This window comes from Takifugu rubripes, chromosome 10 (genome assembly GCF_901000725.2).
Source record: "Takifugu rubripes chromosome 10, fTakRub1.2, whole genome shotgun sequence".
NCBI lineage: Eukaryota > Metazoa > Chordata > Actinopteri > Tetraodontiformes > Tetraodontidae > Takifugu > Takifugu rubripes.
In genome coordinates this window covers 5,875,626-5,889,853 of record NC_042294.1, presented here as the reverse complement: position 1 = coordinate 5,889,853, position 14,228 = coordinate 5,875,626, and the positions used below count along the sequence as shown (strand labels likewise).

Below are 14,228 nucleotides of genomic sequence, written 5' to 3'. Positions count from 1 at the left end.
GCGCCGCTCCGCTACTCCTTATGTAGTGTAGAGTGGGACACTCCGCAGTTCGCTCCTTCCCTTTTACGCGCCACACCGTCTGCAATACGGCGACTCAGCGGCTCCGTTTCCTCCGCACGTTGCGAGCTGTTTGGATGAATGCAGGACTCTTTCACCTCGTGTTCTGATGGCGAGCCAACGCCGGGTCTCTCATGCCATGGCTTTTTAGAGGGAGACACGCCCTTTCCCCTTTACGATATTCTTCTCGACTCGTTTTCAACAAAATGCGGGACAAACGTTCCGTGCGCGGCCACCGCAGGACGCTCTGTTCGGTCGCGGCCGCTTGACTGAAGGGGAATCCCGGCTCCCTTTTCATCCCCTACTCCTGAAGAAAACGGAGCAGTTTGCATGCAAGAGGAGGTTTACCTCGGCAAGGTGAGAGTTTTCGCTACTTTTTTCAAATGTGGATGTGACTTTGAGGAAGAATAAAGGAAATGTGCAGCCGGTGCTGCCTGTTTTAGGCTCATTCACACAGATGGTGTTTAATTTTGAGGAGCTCACAGCAGTCATTCTAGCGTAACAGGTAGCCTATGCAGTATTTTTTTTTTTTTTTTTATGTAAAGGACTTCAGAAGATGACAAGATTTTTACGCAATTAACCCTTTTCCTATTTATGATCTTATTTTTTTCTGGTAAAAATAGTACTTTAGTAATCATTTTTCAATTCAGTCATTTTTAGTCATTAAAGCACTACCAAATGTGACTTAAACTGTTGCCTTGAGGAGTGTTGGCACGTTGCATTAAAGCACAAAGCTATAACAAATATGTTTTAAACAGACTGATTCAGATTCTACAATTTTTATCTGTGGAAAATACTTAAATCCATAGAAAAGTACTTTAACCCAGTGGATGTGAACCATGTCTATTACAATAAGAACATTATTGAATAAGTGGCTGCAGTAAGTGTTGCTCCAGCAGGAGTTCACTACCCTTCTGGTCTTAAGATGCTGAAGTGGGGTGTCAAACAAAGCAGCCATGTTGGACATTAAAACCAAATAATTGATTCTGTGAAAGACTTTCTTCATAATGTTCAAGCTCACACATGCACAGAAGAAACCATTCACCTTATTGATTGCATTTTCCCTTTTTGTTTTGGTGTCTATTTGTTAAACATAGAATATATGTGTACGTATAGAATACTATTCTAAAATATCACACTTTGTCATGTCTCAGCAGTCATTTAGACCTCTTTCTCTTGCAGCCATGGAGGGACTTTCTTAAAGAGGACCCCACATAACTACAAAGTTTTATTTTTTCCCCATCGTTTTCCACCACCATGGCTGAGAAACTTGGTCCGGCAGGATTCAAGCCTGCAAACGCTCAAACCAGTCCTTCTCTTCCCCCGGAGCCCATCGACATCATCCGCACCAAGGCTCGCTCCCGCAGGGTCCGCCTCAACGTCGGGGGTCTGAACCATGAGGTTTTGTGGAGGACCTTGGATCGGCTGCCCCGGACTCGTCTGGGAAAGCTCCGAGACTGCAACACCCACGAGTCCCTGATGGAGGTCTGCGACGACTACAGTCTGAATGAAAATGAATACTTCTTCGACCGTCACCCGGGGGCTTTCACCTCAATCCTAAACTTTTACCGAACCGGCAAGCTGCACATGATGGAGGAGATGTGCGCCCTCTCCTTCGGCCAGGAGTTAGACTATTGGGGGATTGATGAGATCTACTTGGAGTCCTGCTGTCAGGCCCGTTACCACCAGAAAAAGGAGCAGATGAACGAGGAGCTGCGGCGGGAGGCTGAGACGATGCGCGAGAGGGAAGGAGAGGGAGAGTTTGATAACACCTGCTGCCCGGAGAAGAGGAAGAAGCTGTGGGATCTCCTGGAGAAGCCCAGCTCCTCGGTGGCTGCCAAGGTAAGGGAACCGAAACTGGGAGTGCGATCACACCGCCCTCCATCTCACACTCCCGGTCACATTCGGCCAGATCATAACACATTACCAGCGCGCTTATTAAAGGCTTACTCCCACGTGTAATAGATAAGCATGAGTTCATCAATCTGAATCCGGAGCAGACGTGTGCTGTAATCTCAGGAAGTCTCTTGTGCCATCTGCGTGCACTGCACCTTTTTAAGTAACAACAGCTATTTGGTTGTTATTGAGTTTGAGAAATCCAGATATATTGGATGTAATAAATTGGATAAAACAGCAGCTGAAGAGCGAATGTGTCATGTGCACATCTGGTTCTGCTTCCTCTGCTGTGCAGTGAGGACGAGGTCTGTCAGCGCGCTGCTACAGTGCATCTTTAAAAGTACGATCATGTTTCAGTCCCGCTGCTTCTGCGATTCTGTCAGTCCTGCTGCACCTATATTTACCTTGAGCACATTCATGCGGTTTTCTGATGAGACTGAGACAGTCATCGACACTTCTCCCTTCCCACGTACCACATGTTTAGAAAACTGCTGCATCATAAGCATTCGCACGTGGTAAAATGCCCATGTAGCGATATCAAAGCTGTGCTAAAATGCCAAAAATATCATCTCCTCCTCCTCCTCCTCCTCCTCCACCTGCTCAAGTCCAATCCACAATTAGGTAGGTCAGTGCTGCAGATAGCCACATTAGCTTGATGAAATCCAATCAGATGTAATTTACCTTTGGTCTCCAGTATCCTGATCTCATCATGAGGCAGTTCTGGCCTGGATTATATTTCATGTCAGAGGATCATAAACAATCGGGTTGTCGGTGTGACACTTTCTGACATCATCCCCTCGTTGTTTTAGATGCGTCCCGTGGACTCTCTGCCACACGCCGCGTTGTTTTAGTCCCTCCCAATGAAGCAAGCAGATGGGCTAAAAAATCATACTTGATTCAATCTTAGTACTCTATTGCATGGCAGAAAATGTATAATCTATTATTAACCTTTATAAAACGTGGTAATGACGTTTGAGGTCTGAGGTTAAGATGTGGTTTTATTATCATACACGTTGCTCTGCCCCGCCCTGTGTCATTTCTAGTTTCATGAGTCAACCAGTGATTTGTGGTTGACAAAGACCCCGTGTCATCTCTATTATCGGGTTAATCTGTCAGCAGTGAATCTGTAAATCAGTATTTTCATTTAAGGTGCGCTGGGGTGACAGCGTTGGGATATTTCAATGATACTCAGCCGTTAAATTACACCCACAGTGCGATCCCTCGTTCCCTGGACGCGCCTCCCCTGTATTGCTGACCAGTTCAAAAGCATGTGAGGGAAGCCTGTAAAACCTTGCAGGGAAATCCCATCATAATTCAGGCTGCACTGGCATTCTGCTGAGTGCTCCATGCGCAGAACCAGAACGTGACTCTTAACAGCGCGGCTCTGATCACATGTGCCGTTGAAAGTAAATTCTGGAACGGACCACATTGGCCACTCGACTGTCAGGTGGCAGCTGTCTGAGGTCGGTAAAGTCTTTTATGCGGCATGCTTGATGCAGCGAGGACCACTGAAAGCCCTTCACCAAGCAAATGCTATTACAAGGCTGGTACACAACCTTTACTTCACAAGCAACCTGAGCTGTATGTCAAATGCAATCACCGAGCCATGCACACGCACATTCTCTACCTTTTTCTGTTCTTTCACTCCTCTTCTCCTCTGTGGGCTGCTTTATTCGGCTCTTAGGTCACAGTGTGCTTCTCTGTGTCACCCATGGCTCTTTCTGCCCTTAAATAAAAGGGCAAGCATGAGAGGAGTGACCTTTTTCAACAGGGTCAATCAAAGCAGGGATTCAGAAATTAACAATTACAGCAGAGCACTGGCCCCCGAAGAGAGGAAACAGTGAGGACTTTGAGGGAGAAAAACTCTGGATTTGAGGATGCTACAAGTGATAGAAGAAAACCTGCAGAGAGAGAGAGAGAAAGACTGGGAGAGGATGATGTAAGAGATGTAGTCATGTAAGTTATGCTTCTAGATGCTGAGCTGGATCTTTGCAAACCTTCCCCAATGAATAATGAATGCAGTGGTCAAAACAAAGATGCCGCTGGCTAATGCAGTGGCCTCTTTGTGGTACCGCGTGTTTTGGTTGAGTGCTTCATCACAAGAGTGAGGGAGTGATGGGGTGGGGGGGGTGCAGAAGGCGGGTGTCCATGATGTCTGTTGCTATATGGACCTCATCTGCTACCCGTCGCAGGTGTGATGATGACGCTGCATGTACTCTAACGCTGTACCACAGCACAGGTACCTGCCTGGTACATGGCAGCACACTGAATGGGTGTCATAAATATCAGTGTGAGGGCGCTTTGCTGCACCAGAGATTTAGTGGATGTAACATCAGACTGTCACGGCATTATAAATGATTAGTGTTCCTACAGTTGTTGGGTCTGGATGCCCATTGTGCTCTCTTTAAATCTATTTATAGTATCCTCTCCAAGAGCAGCATTGTTTTATTTTGATTTGTGTTCATTGAAAGCTTTTCGGAATATCAGCAATGTCACATGAAATATTAAAGCTGCAGGAAACTCATTACTCTAAGAGAGAAAGCATTACCCTATTTAGGGTTTTCTTCCCTTTACGGTCGTTTTCCGGCTGGGCCACCCTGAAAAATAATGGCAGAGTGAGAGGGTTTTAAATGGAATCGATGTTTCAAGTCCTGCTTTTCTATCTCCACCCTCCTCCCTACATCAGCCCTGCCTACCCCTCTGCATGCTCCTAATGTGGATGTGCAACATCATTCTTTCCTTTATCTAATAATCTGGTCTAGCTATTGGGAATGCTTCGAAATGGGCCCGCATGAGGCGCAGTCTTGCTTTCTCCAGCACTCCCACGCTTGCAAGTGGCCAAATTCAACCCTCGGTGGACAGTGCTGGCAATGAGGATACACTTTGAGGATTCTGTAGCACAATATGTAACAGCAAGTGTCAATCTTAGTGGTCCGGTAGATTTATCTGCTCGAATATTGTTCCAAAGTACACTATGAGGGCTATTAATGGCAAGTTTCTGCATGATTTGTGGAGAGTTTTGCTCTTGCTCTCCTTTAATATCTTCCAAGACTGTTGTGACACGAAAACAAGAGGACAGAGGAGGAAATATCGCAAGAGGGAGACCTTTAGCCAACATTAAGTCCAATTTTCTAACCTGTTTGCACCCTGTACACGGTAGAATTTTATTCCAGAAATCTTTTCATCTTGAATGGATTTCAGTTTGGATAGTTGATGGCAGTGTAGCTCCTCCAGGCACACTTGATTTAGCATTTTTAATAGCGATGCCTGTGTGGCAGAGACAGCAGAGATGACCCAAGGGAGTTTCTGTTGAACTACACTATCTTTGTTTGGCCTTTGGGGACTTATCAGCATGTATTACCAGAGAGGAGTTTGTCATTTTGTAAAAAAAACAGAGCGCGCCTTCTCGCCTCCTTGTTATGTAAGCCTTCGGCCTGGGCTCTAATCAGTGCAGCCTCGCATTTAGGCACAAGCACCTAAATCCTCTTTACCCCACAATTATAATCAGATAAGAGAGGACCTAGATTATAGGTGGCATGAGTCCTTGTAGATCCCGCATGGGCAGAGGCAATGACATTTATCACGGGGATGTTCCAGGGTGCAGTGTCAACACAGGACTTCCTATTAAATATCTCACATTTTTATTATTTTCTTTAATACGCTATATATCTTAAATGACTATTGAGTTTATAGGTACACCAAATAGGGAGACCCTTTCCTTCATAGCCTCCGCTCAGGTCAGAGTATTTAGTTTAAAGTCAGCGCTTTTCATGAAAAATGGATGATTTCGCTGTATTTACAGCAAGTACTCGCCAGTTTGCCCCACTCTTTGCTCAATCTAAACATGAACTTCCTCATATGGACAACAAACTGAGCGGTGTAAGCAGTGGACGCTGTTGCGCTAGCGTCTCTCGAATTTATGGTTTTGTTACCGAGCAGCAAATGTCAGCTCTCAGAACAACCGCAGGATCACGTTCGGCGTGGATGGGCTATCTGTCGGCGTCGTCGTAAAATGAACTTTTAAAAAATCAATAAATTCTCAGTTTGGACGGGAGAGGTTTACGCTATAAATGCGGCATTTGTGTATCCTGTCAGAGAGAGAACATTTTAACAGCAAAGGAAGAAATCTTTGAACATTTCAGAGAGATAGAACACATGCTCTAAAATAAAAACCTATAATTATTCTAGAAACTGTGCATGAATTTAGGAGGTCATTAAAAAGAGCTCCCGAGGCTGGAAAAATCTACATTGTTTTACGAGTTATTTACCCACTTTAATGGACTGAAACAGAAACAACTCATTTTAACACATATTTAAAATGAACAACATGGCCACTACAAGCTAGAGCTAATGGGAGGCCATATGGCGTGAGGAGTCTAATGGCTCAAGTCTTATTAGTAATTCTACTGTCATCCTCAGAATACACCCTCACATTTTCCTGAGCAAATGTGTCACACTAGTGCTGTTACTGAAGATCATTTTCATATTTTTCCCCCCCTTGTTATGTAACCGTCTCGTATAAATTTAACAGGAAGCGGATTTTTACATTTTCCTGTTCTGTTGAGGATGTGGTCCTAAAATCCTCGTCTAGTTATTAGTATGCAAAAGAAAAGAAGGTTAACGCAGCACTACCGGTGAATGATTGCGTGATAATTACTCCTGTCACAAGAAGACCTGAGACATTTGGATTTTCTTGATCTATTGCCAGCTCATCCTTCAACTTCCAATAAATGACATCCTGCTTTAGGCTGACGTGGGGTACTTGTTAGCAAACAGATGGCAGATAGCACACTTGATGGAGAGGGAGCGCCATTAGCGTCTGGAGTTGTGTTTGTGTCTAACTGATGAAGTCAGTCGTGCCACTCTGTGTCAGTGCACGTGCTCTGATGCAGTGTTGGGGATTTTTTGGATGTGATGGATTTTGTCGCTCATATCTGGTTGATATGAAACCGCTGTTTACTCTTCACTAAGGTTGAGGACAGATATCTGACAATCTCCATGTGAAAATCGCCCCCTCGTTCCCCGGCTGGCTTAGTTTATCTCTCCCATTCAGCCATTGTGAACCAAGCAGTTGTTGGTGATGCCAGATACTAACAATGGTCGCAGCATTGATTGAAAATCCCATTTTCTTGCCGGGCCTAGCTAAGTTGTACGTTGGCGCGGAGCATCGGGCCGAGGGCAGGAATCCCACTGAAATCTGGGAGTGGCTGTGAAGTAGGAAGTAGCAGAGTGACACTATAGATCCGAGACGATTGTTTTCTTTTCTCATCTCCTCTTGCTCACAGTCTCCACCTCTGTCCTCTTTCAGGGTTTACCCACCTTGTCTTTTTGCTGTTGAAGGACGTCCGACACAGGCAGATATAGAGAGAGGACTGAGGTGGAGGTAGTCATCATTCTAAATGCTACCAGCGCCGGGTCTCTATTACGTGCTCCGGTGAACCTCCCTCAGCACACATACTCACACACACACGCACTCACAGCATATTTGGTTTTCCACATCTCTGCACATACAGTAGGACATGTGTTTGGCCCTAGGAAAGGACGGCACACAGAAGCGGGCGTGTCAGACAGACAGCCAAACACGTCTTTAAATTCTGCTGAGACAGCCTAGTGTGGGTGCACAGCCAGTGCCACGCTGTCTCTTTCACTGTCCTTATGCCATCACTCTTCTTAGTGTCCTTTACCTGCTGTTTTTTGTCACCCCAGCTTTCAAAGCCTCCTTTTACATTTTCTTTTTGACTGATAAATGCCCTAAATTTTCCCATTTCCTCTTTTAATGCACACTTTACTGCACCGGAGCGGTTCATATATACTTGCCTATATACTCGTATATACTTATATATTTGTAAGCATGTGAGCATTTTCTTGCTCTATTCTTTATTTAACACAAAATAAGCGTTTGCGTGCAACAACAGCACAGACGGCCTGAAAAATGACTAATGGTGAAGCATTTTCAGGATCCTCACTAACAGAAGGGAGAACCTTCAGCGCTCGCAGTCTCCACTGACCAAGAACAACCTGCCGCGGTGCTCTTGGAAATATGTAATCAACTTGGTTTTACTTGTTTCCTCAGAATTGCTGTGTTTGCATAGTTTCCATGGCGACCGTGGTGCGCCATGGTGACTTATCAACACCCAGGGAGCAATTCATCTCCACAGGCTGTGGGAGAGGCAGAGCAGCTGGTACCTCAGCCCCCACAGCCAACCCCAAATGCAAATGTAAAGGAAATGCTCATACAGTTCAGACACCATTGACTCCAGTATTCAGCACAGGTTCTCTCTCCTTTTCTTCCACTGCGTATTTTTTTTTTACTTCCATCAAAGGTTTCAGTGGTTCTAACTGATGCAGATCTGGGCTCCTGTTGAGCTGTGGGCTATGATAAGCATCAACTACAGCCACTTTTAATGACACCGAGCTTTGAGAAGCATTGAGGTGGGATTTCCATTTATCTGAAAGAATTCAGAAAACTGACGTCTGCTCTTTTCTCACGACCCGGGTGATCGGGCCGATCAGAGTGTCTGCAGAGCGTCGGCAGGAGAGCAGGCACTTGAGTTTACATGAAAGAGGAGATTAATTTAAAAGGATCTTCTGAGGATGAATGCGAGAAAAGGGACAGATCGTTGGGAGGTGGAAAAGGTTGGAGCTTCTTGCCAACCCTACCCTCATTGATATGGAGTGAAGGAGCAGGGGATCTTGTGGTTCGGCCCCTCTCATCACCATCCGCCTCCCCTCTCCTCCTCTCTGCTCTTCCCCATTTTTCTAATTTAAGCTCCTGTGTTGGACCACCTCCTTCTTGTTTTGCTTCTCTCTTGTGTCATAATGCGTATGGTGTCACCGTGGGCTGCTACCAGCTGTTTGCTGTCTTCCCGCACCCCAGGAAGTGACAGAAGTAATTATTATGTTATGTCACGTTCCGTGTTGCACATTGGACCTCCTGCATCTTCTGCTGAGCCACAGGAGTTCCTTCCTGCTGACCACAGTATTGCTGCCTTTGCCTCTTCTGCTTCTATGCATATTTTCTCCTATGCAATATATAAAGAAATGTCTTTAACTGTTTATTGAGATAAACACCTCAAATATGGAGTCGCTGAATTGTGAAGTTGCCCTTAAAACCAGTTCAAAATGCCACTAAATTTCCCTCTAACTTAAAGTCTGTGTGTGGTGTCAAATGAGGTGATCATCGGAACACCCAGAGGACAAAAGGACACCCAGACCATGTGACCAGTGTCGCTGTCAGCCAAGCAGCGGGCCGGTGAATCAGCTGCATCTAACACACCTGAGGTCACCTCTCATCTGCATGCATGTGTGTGTATGTGTGTGTGTGTGTGTGTGTGTGTGCGTGTCTTCAAAGTTAATAAAAAGAGGCTCAGCATCTCCTCTGAAGTGTTGTTGGGGAGACTTTCTTTGCATTTCCATGCATTATTCTGCCACCTGAAGAGACTGGCAGGATCTGTGAAGTCTGCTGGGTGCTGACATTTGGCTGTGGCTCCACCAGTCAATAGGATGACTCTCAGGTATTGACCGGTGTGCTGAAAGGCCCGTGTCTCATTGTATTTCGAGCAGAGTACAAGCATGTGTTGTCTGTACGATGCAAGTATCTGCCTTGAAATGCTAGCTTAGCGTTTGCTGTATGTTATAAATGTACTGATGCTCTTACATTTGTGTTTATTGCTATATAATTATTCACTCTTCTTTGCCCCCTCTGTCTTATTGCACCCTTCTGGCCACCTTTGATGGCACTGACCCAACTAAGGATTTTTTAAGTACCGGTATACTTGATTTGTGATGAACCCACTTTAAGCAACATCAAGGTGTTGAAAACTGCAGGTTTCACTTCTTTTGCCTCCTCTTAAGAGGTATTAAATCAAGTGTCTGAAATCAAAACACAGTGTTAATGGATGGTGGATTGTTTGTTGCCATCCTGTGTTTGTATTTTGTCCTACACTTTACTTAGAAGTCTTGATCTAGATGATGCTAATACCGCCTTAAATCTGTGTAAATGTTTCCATTAACATAACCTGAAACAATAAAGCTCAGTGTGAGATCTAATTTAAAGATGCTGTAAAAGGAAACTTGTTTTTAGGAATCACAGCAAGGCAAATATTTCATTTCCATAATGTGGAAATTTTCATTTTTGCCTTCATTTGAAATGTATAACTGCATAATGAATGGGTAAAAGATAATGCAGATTATAGCGTGAAGCATTAAATCGGTTAGTGATTCATCCTCTGTTGGAAATATGATTCATCTCCTGTTTTATTACTTCAACATGATTTTAAGCCCATTCTTCACATCTCATAGCTGATGAAAGCTTGGTCTTGTTGGATTCACTCAGGACAGTGTTCAGTTTTATAGTGATGCTTTTCCAAAGTGACCTTCAGCCAAACAAACATGGGTTTCGAAAAGCATTTTGCTTCAATTTGGGGAAAAAAACTTGGCTCAGATACATTCACTGATCTTACAGAAAAAAAATATAAAGTGAGTTTAGATGTTGGGTCCAGATTTGTGTGTTTCGCTCAGTCCTGCACCTTCTTAGATCCACTTGTCCACTTCAGATTCAGGTGAATTCAGGAGAAAAGAGTCTAGTAGGTTGTATTAAATATGCTTTGATCCTATATAATCTATATCTAAGATTGTTTAAGAGAAGTAAATTGCACATATTTCTTGCTCCTAATTGAAAACCCAGCCTGGATTAACTGGTGCTGAGACATGTAAATCCAGCCTCCTGTCTGTCTGACAGTCAGGGCAATACCCCCCCTCCCCGGCCTGATGTGCTGCTACCCTAATCCCCACTGATGACACCACCATCTGAAGAGAGAAATAACCTGCCCTGGTCCGTTGTGTCAGCCGCGTTGTCCTGCCTGCCTGTCATCGCTACATGCACTTTTGACAGCGGCGAATCAGTTAGCATTGCTGGTGCGCTGGGGCAGATTAAGGTTAAATGGGGGCAAAGACAGGCTCATTAAAATGGCTGTCTGTTTTCCCTCTGATAGAAGGAAGAAGATGGGGGAGGGTTAATGTTGTTAAGGTACCCATAGATTAACCGGGGTTCGCAGCCTAATCTGGCATTAGTGGCTCTTGTCTGAATTTAAATCTGACAAAAGGGGAAGGAACAGGTGGACATATACGCAAACTGGGATTAACACTTGAAGGGTGTTTGCCTCCACATGACGACACAGAAGGCGTATGCTCCATCCTTGTGTGTCATTCCAGGTTATTCTAGTCAGAGTTTGTGCATGTACAGATTAAACTCAGAGTTTCAGATAGCTTGGTCAGAGCAGGTTGTGTAAAAGCCCGAAGGCTCTGTATTTTAGTCAGCAACCCAGATTAGGAACGCCATTGTCAGTGCAGGTGAATCCATGTTCTCCAAATGTGCCCTTTTTCATTCATCTCTATCTTAAAACAGGATGCCCGCATGCTTGCAGTGTTTTTCCTGTTGGTTCTCTGCCCATATTGCTGTGCACTATAGCACATACATGCACGCTGAATGTGTGCAGGTATGCAAATGCAGCAAAGTGCAGCCATTCATGTAGAACACTGCATCACATTAAAGCGGCACGCTTTGCGGTTCAGATTTGCAGTTACATGACATTAAAAACAATCAAATGTCCCTTTTGTTGTTTGAATAATATAATGCCATTCACAACCTTTTACGTCTGGTACCACCCACAAAGAGGGAGATGTGTTTTCATATGAAATATTGATAGCCAGGAGGACGTTTACTTGAACTGCAACTGAGTGCTCGCAGACAGAATGAAAAGCTAATGTAGCGCAAGGACGGGGAAATACCAGGAAATGCCATGAGAGAGAGTGTGTGTGTGTGTGCGTGTGTGTGTGAGAGAGAGAGAGAGCACCGCAGAGTGGAGCACAGTGATAGAGGAAAATGATGGAGCTCTGTAGTGGCTCAGATTGGGCTGTGTGCTCCTGTGTGCCTCACAGGTATGTGACCTTTCATCCTCATTGGTCACTTCGTCCTTCGTCTCCTGCTGCTCCGTGCACGGCCAAGTCCAGAGCGCTTGTTTCTAGGCCACGCAGAAGACTGAACACGTGCGGAAAACGCTTTACTGTAAAATCAATAGTCCCCAAATAATTTCCTAACTCCTTATGTGATGTTTGTTTCGATCCGAGAGGTTCATCGATAATGCTGTCAGATGAAATAATGTCGTTGTTTCTGGTTAGCTTCCCCCCATGTATTTCTTCTCTCCTCCCCTCTCTCTTCCTCTCTCCCTCCCCCATCTCTCTCTCTTCTCCTTCTCTATTTAAATGTTTAATGGTCACATGTGTTCATCTTGCACCTGAAGTGTTCCTCCCTTTGAGAAGCACACCCCGTGCTGCTGATGTGTGTGACAGCCAAGCAAAAAAAAAACCACGCACGTCCAACCTTCTGTAAACTCTGCTGCGTTTAATGGGTCTTCTGCCTGCTGGTCTTTCCTATTTTGAAGTTCAAAGCGTGAGCTTCATATCTCTGTTTATATATATGAGGCGCATTTGCATTTAGCTGACGTTGCTGGAAGTGTAACGGGGCATAATGTGGAGTAGTACACACCGAGCCGGAGCAAAGTCACGGTTCATTTGGAAGCAGGATACTCGCGCTGGAAAGTGATATAGCTGATAAACTCGACTGCACCTGCAGCATCTTTGCTGTCGCAATCAAGCACCATTTCTTTTAATCCAATTTTAACCCTCTCGTTAGGTTCCTCATCTGTTTTCATCGTGCTCGCTGTTATTTATTTTTCCTCTTTTTTTCCCCTCCCTTGATGCCAATCTCTTTCTGGCCTCTATTTGCTTCCACCCACACACACACCCACAATCATTTTCTCCTCTATCCAGCAGAGAAAACTGCCGGGCACTTTGCATTGGCCCTCTAGGCATGGACCATTAAATGTGGTAGGGAATGGGAATCTGGGCCCATTTTAATTGGAGGAAAATAGGATACGTCCGAGCAATATCCATACCGCTACCAATCGATTAAGTCGTGTTTGACTAGTGATGCCTAGAATGACTGGAGGCATCTGAAGGGCCTGAAAATGACTATATAGTGACACAAAGAGAAAATGTTCACACAAACAAAGATAAAGACACAATCCTGTCTCGCGGTACCTACATCTCACAATATAACTTGTATTAAATGTCTTTATTTGGTCCTTCTAGCCTTGGTCCTTTCTCACCCAGGTCTCACACAACCTTCTATAAAGAGTTTCTGGATGATACTACAGTACTGGTGGAGAAGCAACTGTGCCAACAAAGCTATGAGTAACCTGAACCTGAACGGAACCTGAACTGTTCTCTGTAATGGTCGCTGTGTTTGAAAGGGTTAATATGTGTTTGCATTTGTGTGTCCTCCTTCCTGGATTCAGTGAGCGTCTCACAAGCCCATGTGGCACGAGTGCAAGTCATCACACCACCTAATCTGATGTCCCCGCGTAAGACAATTTAGGCAAATTAGCAAGTGAGCCGTGTGTGTCGGCACTAATCTGGCATAAACACAGAGAGGGCTATTTAAAGTCCACTTTCCACTGCAACACGTTGAATTTAGCTGGATCATTTGGATATCATTCCATCTTTCTGATAACTTAATCCCTTCTTTGTGTAGCGGTGCGAGAGGCAGTGACGGATAGGCTGGAGTCTCGGTGGCTGTGGATTAATAAACTATGGGAAGGTGATGGAGTGTGATGGTCTTAGACAGTGATCGAAGGCTACTTGTGTTTTTCTATTTGATTAAGCAGCGAGAGGATGTATGAAATGTCCGGGGAGCATTTTGGGCCTGAAGATGATGCTGTTTTAATGGAAGCTGTGTGTCATCTCAGATTCTGTGCTGTGGTCAAACACACACACACACACACACACACACACGCACACACACACACAAACACACACTATATGGTGTGTTCTGTGACTGCCGGTTCAGTGATGTATTCAGTTTTGTGAAAGCCACACAAAGTTTAATATTTAGTTCAAATCCATTTTAGTCCCACAACAGCATGGCAAGGGTCCATATAAAGAGTTCAGTATAAAAATGAATTTCATTTGGGTTTCAAGGCCTGGAATACATCTTTTTATAAACCAATCAAGAGAAAAGTTGCACCCTGTGCACCCTCTTTATGAGTTGCCCATCTGGACACAATTCACGGTGATGGATATTTTTTTCCCACCTCAACAATAAAAGTTTCCAAGCAGGTCCTCGGAGGATCTTTTGTCTGACTTCTGGAAACCAGAAGAATGAGCTGAAGAAATCTGGGATGCCTTCCTGCTAGGACAGTGAACTTCTGTCATGT

At 44.6% G+C, this 14,228-nt stretch overlaps 1 protein-coding gene across 1 annotated transcript in view; it reads left to right on the top strand.

The window, feature by feature from the left end:
* kcnb2b (potassium voltage-gated channel subfamily B member 2b) overlaps nucleotides 1-14,228 on the top strand; it is a 58,521-nt gene continuing 44,293 nt past the window's right edge. The window contains exons 1-2 of the mRNA XM_011607921.2: nucleotides 1-414; nucleotides 1,240-1,899. Coding sequence (XP_011606223.2) covers nucleotides 1,315-1,899 — 585 coding nt within the window. The 5' untranslated portion in view covers nucleotides 1-414; nucleotides 1,240-1,314. The remainder of the gene's footprint in view (nucleotides 415-1,239; nucleotides 1,900-14,228) is intronic.